This window comes from Drosophila subpulchrella, chromosome 3R (genome assembly GCF_014743375.2).
Source record: "Drosophila subpulchrella strain 33 F10 #4 breed RU33 chromosome 3R, RU_Dsub_v1.1 Primary Assembly, whole genome shotgun sequence".
In the NCBI taxonomy this organism is placed as follows: domain Eukaryota; kingdom Metazoa; phylum Arthropoda; class Insecta; order Diptera; family Drosophilidae; genus Drosophila; species Drosophila subpulchrella.
In genome coordinates, this window is record NC_050609.1 from 2716691 (window position 1) to 2724044 (window position 7354).

At 43.0% G+C, this 7354-nt stretch overlaps 1 protein-coding gene across 3 annotated transcripts; it reads left to right on the forward strand.

The window, feature by feature from the left end:
* The first annotated feature begins 605 nt into the window (after positions 1-605).
* Positions 606-3909, forward strand: LOC119562956 (calphotin). 3 transcript variants are annotated; one of them, XM_037876129.1, is made up of 2 exons: positions 606-705; positions 1087-3909. In XM_037876129.1, exon 2 carries the CDS (start codon positions 1211-1213, stop codon positions 3806-3808), a length of 2598 nt encoding a protein of 865 aa, XP_037732057.1. In that variant the 5' UTR covers positions 606-705; positions 1087-1210; the 3' UTR covers positions 3809-3909. The 3 variants fall into 3 exon arrangements, with proteins under 3 accessions (XP_037732057.1, XP_037732058.1, XP_037732059.1); XM_037876130.1 differs by having other exon boundaries at positions 621-755; XM_037876131.1 differs by having other exon boundaries at positions 631-737.
* Positions 3910-7354: the final 3445 nt, after the last annotated feature.

Genomic DNA, 7354 nt, shown 5'->3' on the forward strand with positions numbered 1-7354 from the left:
TTTATTTCTTAGTTCTTTGCGATTACATTTCCACCGAGCTAATGTGTTCCGATCCAACGGCTACGTAGTGGCAGTTTGTCAACTGTCATTGCATCAGACATTGAATGGCGGACCGAAGTGGATAAGGGCGGAGCAATCGGTGGGGACTTGTCGCATTTTGTTGACAACTACATCGCAAATACGGCAAAGTAATCAGCATTGTGTAAATAACCAGTTATGTGCGAATGCAGCTGACAAAGCGAGTGGTAAGCGATATGCAATGAAGCAGGAATAAATCCCTAAAAGCGTTTCCATAGATGAATCCCATGCATTTGGCAAGATTCGAAATGGAATCAATAATACGAGACATCACTCATAAGTACTGGTGAACACAAATGCAAACCCAAACGCATGTAGCACACTTTTTAGCGCACACCAAATGTTTTCTCGTGGCAACCGGAAAATATTTAATACTGCCTAAGGTCAGCTGCTAAGCACCTTAGAATCGAAAAAACGCAAAAGCACTTGAAACTATGCGTATTGTTCTTGTGCTCAATGGGCAGTTGTCAGACTTCTGGGGAAGGTAAACCAATGAAAAGAGGTGAAAATGTCCAAGAAAACTGAGTCAACTGGCCAGTTATCCGTGGGTTTCCCAATCGAAAAGTCGGTCGCTGTGAAAAAATAACAAACTATTCGGTTGAAATTATTGAACAACTACAAAAGGAGGTGGGCATTGAGGACTACTGAAAAGGCAGATTGTAACGATCAATTTAAAAGTAAAATCTTTAGACATTCAGCTTAGAAGAAATTACACTGAATCACATTTAAAATACTCCAAAACATATAAGTCATCAAAACAAAGCATTCGAAAATTTAGGAAGGGCTCTTCCTTCCCTTTCTCTGAATCATATTTGATCTAACCCAAATTATTTCTAAAAGCAGCAATCCGTTAAAAGCATGACAAAATCTTATTCTGCTTTCATTTTTCATTCCTACACACCTATTTGCTCATCGACTTTAATTTTAATTAAGGCAACGTCCCCATTCAAGGCCGAAGAAAAGCCTATCACGTCTCATGTTTTTCACGTTTTCGTTTTCTGTTTTCAGTTGTCTACTGACCATGAAAAGCTGGCCATGAAACTTTTTTTCCACTGAGAATTGGATAAGTGAAAGACTGCGCAAAAGGGACGAACGGATTGATTTTGAGGTGAAAGTGGACTAAAAGGTACAAATGGAACCAGGAGCAACTCCATCACCTGTTTCTGCCCCAGTGGCGGCAAGTGCGGCTCCAACAGCAGTGGCTACTCCCGTCCAAGTGGCCACTCCCGCGGCAGTGTCTCCTATACCAGCGGCACCGATTGTGGCAACACCGATAGTGGCAACACCTATAGTAGCTGCGCCTCCAGTTGCAAGTGTGCCACCTGCAACAGTAACTGCTCCCGTCGCTGCAGCTCCTGCTGCGATCCCTGTCGCACCCGTCGCTACTCCTCCAGTCCCAGCTCCTGCTGTTGCAGCCCCCGTCGCATCTGTGCCGCCTACAGTTGCTGCAGCACCAACTCCCGTTGCAGTGACTCCAGTTGCCACAGCTCCTGTGATTACTGCACCGCCTGTTGCTGAAACTCCAGTTGCTGCTCCCCCACCTGTTGCTCCACCCGTTGTTGCAACATCGACTCCTGCTGCAGCGACTTCAGAAGTTGCTCCTGTTACTGTTGTTCCTGTGATCACTGCACCACCAGTTGCTGTTGCTTCTGTGATCGCTGAACCATCAGTTGCTGTTGCTCCCGTGATCGCTGAACCACCAGTTCCAGTTGCTTCTGTGATAGCTGAACAACCAGTTGCTATTGCTCCTGAGATCGCTGAACCACCAGTGGCAGTTGCTCCTGTGTTAGCTGAACATCCTGTTGCTGTTGCTCCTGTGATCGCTGAACCACCAGTTGCTGTTGCTCCTATCATCGCTGCACCAGCAGTTGATGTTGCTCCTGTGATCGCTGAACCACCAGTTCCATTTGCTCCTGTGATCGCTGAACCACCAGTTCCAGTTGCTCCTGTGTTAGCTGAACATCCTGTTGCTGTTGCTCCTGTGATCGCTGAACCACCAGTTGCTGTTGCTCCTATGATCGCTGAACCACCAGTTGCTGTTGCTCCTGAGATCGCTGCACCACCTGTTGCTGTTGCAGTTGCAGTTGCTCCTGTTATAGCTGAACAACCTGTTGCTCCTGTAAACGCTGAACCACCAGTTGCTGTTGCTCCTGAGATCGCTGCACCACCTGTTGCCGTTGCTCCTGTGATCGCTGACCCACCTGTTGCTGTTGCTCCTGTTATCGCGGATCCACTTTTAGCCGAAACTCCGGCGGCTGTGCCATCACCTGTTGCTTCTCCCGTTGTTGCAATATCAACACCAGCAACAGAAGTCCCAGTTGCTGCTCCGGTGATCGTTGCACCACCAACACCATCAGAAACACCTGTCGTTGTTCCTGTAGCTGCTCCTGTTGTCGCCGAGACTCCGGTTGCTCCTGCTGTGATTACTCCGCCTTCGGATCCTGTTGCAGATACTCCAGAAGTTGCTCCTGTGATCGCTGTGCCTCCTGTTACTGTTGCTCCTGTGGCCGCTGCACTAGCGGAGACTCCGCTTGTCGAAGCTCCACTTCCAACCACTGATCCTGTAACCATAGCACCGCCTGTCGATCTTCCAACAGAAGCAACAGTTTGCGCATCTATACCACCGGTTGGATTTACCGATGCTTCAGTGGCAGTTGCAGATCCCGTTCCTCTTGAGGCAGCAGCTGCAGAAATTCCCAAACCAGTGGAAGCACCAGTTTCAGAATCACCAACGCCTGCTCCCACTCAAGAAATAGCACTTGTGGAACCAGGTGCAGAAATAATTTCCCCATCTATACCCGAACCGGAACCAACAGTAGCCACTCCCGTTGAGCCTTCTCCAGTAAAGACTCCAGCAGCGGTTCAGGAACCAGTGAGTATCAAAGACGAAACCCCAACCGAAATTCCAGCTCCGGTTCCAGAAGCTCTTCCAGAGATTGCTGCCCCAATTGCAGGTTCAGAGCCAGTGGCTTCCACTGTCACCGAACCTTCTTCAGTAGCTGAAATCCCTACCGTCGATGCTGTCGAACCAATTAATCCTGAACCTATTGAGGTTGCGACTGTTCCTGAAACTGATTCTATAGTAAGTCCTGAAGAAATTTTGCAGCCTGCAGTGCCGATCCCTGAAGTGGGTGTTTCGCCTGCTGAACCAGTAGTTCCAGCTGCCCAAGAGATCCCTGCAGCTGAGATTCCTGAGACGACAACGAAATCAGCTGACGATGTTGTGGAACCGAGTACTATTGAGGAACCTGCTGCAACACCTCCAGAAGTAGATGTTGTTCCAGTCGAACCGGCCCATGAGATAATCGCCGTAGACCCTGTTGAAGCTCCAGCTGCTGTGGAAGTGGTCCCGTCCTCACCAGAACCAGTGATTTCAGAAACGCCAGCTGTCGAAGAACCAATTGTTACCGAAAAATCTGTAGAAGCAGTTTCTGCCACTGAAATCGCAGAAATTACCACTTCTGAAGAAGTCGCCATTACTGAAGAAAAGCCTGTGCAAGAGGTTTTGGCAGAGGCAGTTCCTGTTCAATCACTTCCCCCACAAGATTCTGTTCCCGTGGCAAAGATAACTCCTTTGCTGCGAGATCTTCAGACCAACGATGTGTCCCTATTGGCCCTTGCAGCCACCCTGGATGCCATTGGAGAAAAGCTGACGGACCAAAAGGCCAGAAATCAACAGGTAATGGATAGACTTTGCGAAATCGAAAAGATTCTAGGCCCTCCGAAATAAAATTAGCTTTAACTGATATTCATACATATATTCGTAAAATATAAGTTACAAATGTGCAGCTAAAAATCATGATATATTAATAAAAAGTCCTAAAGTGTTCACCAAGTTTACAACTGCAAGAATTCACATGTAAGTATGAACACGAAGGAACTCTGGAATTTAGCTTGGCACAAATTGTTCCTTGCAAAATGCATGAAACCATAACAAATCTACCATTTGCAGCTTTTGGACATATCAACATACCAGGTTCTAACACACCAGCCGCAGAACCTAATTTGCAAACGTGTTGAAAATTTTCCCGCTGGAAATTAGCATTCCGAAAGGTAGACAAAACCAACCACAATTGTAAAAGGTGCAAATGAATGAAAATTCCCCTCGTTATGTCAGCGAAAAAAAAAAACATAAATTAGAATTAACGTTTGGTGCGGGAAAAACTGAAAAGATCTGATAATAGGAAATTTTTCAATGAATAATGAGGAAGCCGACTCTCTCAAAGGCTCAAGGAAAATGTAAACACTTTATTGATTTAATTTTAAAATGAGCCCATGATAGGAATGAATGAAACTTAATACAAAAGTCAATCGGGAGAAATACAAACGTTCAAAAGGGCGAAAGGGAAACTTTTATTGCGGCAAACTGAAATTGTGTTTATGGGCCAGTAAGTCCGGGTAAGTCAAACACCTACGGCGATTATTCTAATCATTTGCATTGTTTTGGGTGGTTCGAATCCCTTTTTGGCTCGTACATATGTGAGCAGAGGCCTGCGAAACAAACCCGAGTAACATGTTCGACAGTTCAATCTAAATCTATCGGCTACTCACACACACCCACACCCAAAAAAGCTAAAAGCCGAATTCCCATTTGAGCATTTTGTCTGGAAACAATAAAATGACCTCTCGCACACATAGCCAGATACACATAGATACACAGCGCACGACAGACAACAACATACGAAATCCCATAAATGTTGCAAATGGAGCAACAGAGTGAAGTTGTCATGCAGAGGATGCCGTGCCACAGGACCAAAACAACAGCTATCCGAAACTGAAAAAACGAATTTCCTTTTTTAGACTTTTTGGCACTTTTAGGGGCCGGGCAGGAGCCTCCCGGGGGGGAGGGGATAGACTATCCTCGAGCGACTGCGATGAAGGGTACACAACCTAACCGCATTAATGCCAGCACCGAACAGCCCGGTCCGACTCCCAGCCAAATGTGTAATTGTTGCCTAGAGGATTTGCAAAAAGATTTTCACTGTCATTTGAACTCGGTTTAAGGCTTCATTTACTGCTCTGCTCCATACCCCCCAGTATTTACTGCCATAAATGGTATATACTCTGCTTAACAGCCTCAAATTGAAATGATCCTTGCTTGCGATGAGATTTGAAAGGTTTTCTATTTACTCATATTAAAAGTGTATGAGGCATAGGATTAGACATGAGTTTAATAAACTTTCAATGTGACACTTGCATGATTTTTTACTAACTACTGGTTACATTTTTTTTTTTACATAACTACTCTTCATTTAAAGTCTTGATAGCCAAAATTATAAATTTATAAAATGTTGATAAAATGTAAGTGTAAATATTATAGAACCGTTCAGGTTAATGTTTATACATTTTTTATTTAGCCAATATTTCTAAAGCAATCTTCAGAATAGCTAGGATTATAATATAAAGTTCCTCCATAAGAGTGATTTTTACAATGAGGCTTATTATAAATTTATAAAATGTTGATAAAATATAAGTGTAAATATTATAGAACCGTTCAGGTTCATAAATTTTTTATTTAGTTTTAATTTTTTTTTTTTTTTAAGTTTTATTCAGAAAAGCTAGGACTATAAAATAAAATTCCTCTGTTAAACAAAAATGCCATAAGAGTGAATTTTACAATGAGGTTTATTAAGAAAGCCATCCCCCGAAACGACTTTATGTTAACTTTAGGTTGTAAAACATTTACTAATCACCAGTTCAACAAGTTTTTAGGCAAAGTTCATTATTTTATACTGACATATCCACATCGCTTTTCCAAGTGCAGTGATCAACACTTCGGGCAGGAGTTGCTGTCGACCGCAGGAACATCGGTTGAACATTTACTTGGCTCCCACGTGCTGAGGGGCTCTAGAGTGTGCCAAATCAATCAGTCGGCAATGCATAAATGACACAGTCAGGCCGGCAGACTCCTCATATGCGACATCGTCCAGCTGTCACACACGGCCATTGCGGCTAATGTGGTCCCTTGTTGCAGTCCTCCGGCCCCTAAGCCCCCAACCCCTGACATGCCCCCTTTCAGCAGCTAAATTGGAATTATCCCCTTACAGTCGACCCCCCAGATCCCCACCCAATCACACCGCCCATGGATTCACATTAGCCAGACACGATGAATGTACCGGGCTGTGGAAAATGATGCCTCAGTGCTTGACTGGCTATAAATTTTGAATTAATTGGTGGCTGTTCAACATTATGTCCAGAAATGTATGTTTTTCCTGGTTGGTATGCCTTTTCCTGTACTTGGATTACAGGCAGTGATTAAAGGTAGATAAAATGGGAAACCTTTTATATATTTTCCATTTTTAAAATTTATTTTTTTCCTATATTCTTGCCAAGCCCTCGAAGACACTTGATATACTGTCATTGGCAATCTGAAGCTTAATTAAGATCCAGTCTGTAAGAATGACTTTGTTTTCCCTTCTCTAGGTTAATCGTTCCGTCTTATCTTTCCCTCCTATACAAGCACTTTGAAGGGTTTTTTTATGAGAACCTGGTAAGTCTGTTTTCGAACTTAATTTGATTATCCTTTGTAATCGGTGCAGGCGTTTGTCCAATTTAATCCCATTAATTCCAGCGACCCATTTAAGAAGGCGCATTCTTATCCAATTTTTTATCAGCTCCTTTGAGTAATTTTTTAATTTTTCCACCCCCACTTACCTTTAACAACTGTGATTAATGACTTGTGAGAAAAAAGTGAAAGGTGTGCAAAAGGCAAGGAGAAATTCATTTTCAAGGGTCTTGCATGATTGAGTTCTATTGAGTGAACTGCAGAGCTAAGCGGAAAATTTTTCTTCATTCGGACTGGCAGGGATAATTCGCTCGATTGTTTAAAGCTGGAAAGGGGCAAATAACTGAAAGCGGAAAAAAGGTTGAAGGTATGTTTTCCTGCTACCCAAATTGTATATTAATTAAAGTTTTGATTCGTTTATCCTATTATGCATGCAGAATTTAGTGAAAATAACTTAAATCCTGCTCTAAATGGCTAACTAAATACAAATTTGTCGGGAAAAATTTGTTCAATCAGGTTCCTAAACCCATATAATAGACCTATAATTAACTATCGACATGTCTGCCTTACTGGCAAATGTTTTTGAGTAATTCTTTTAGTTATTTTCATTCTATGGAAAACAATTAGCTGCGGGCCTTTCAATACAACTGCGTAGAGCGAAACAAAGGGATATATATGCAAAAATCGTTTTAATTTACCAATGATTGTGTGCGGCCGTGGGTGGTTCAATTATTTAACTACATAAACAATAAAAATATTCGCAATTGTGCA

Coding starts and splice junctions, on each gene's coding strand:
- LOC119562956 (XM_037876129.1), top strand. CDS start 1,211: ATGGAACCAGGAGCAACTCCATCACCTGTTTCTGCCCCAGTGGCGGCA.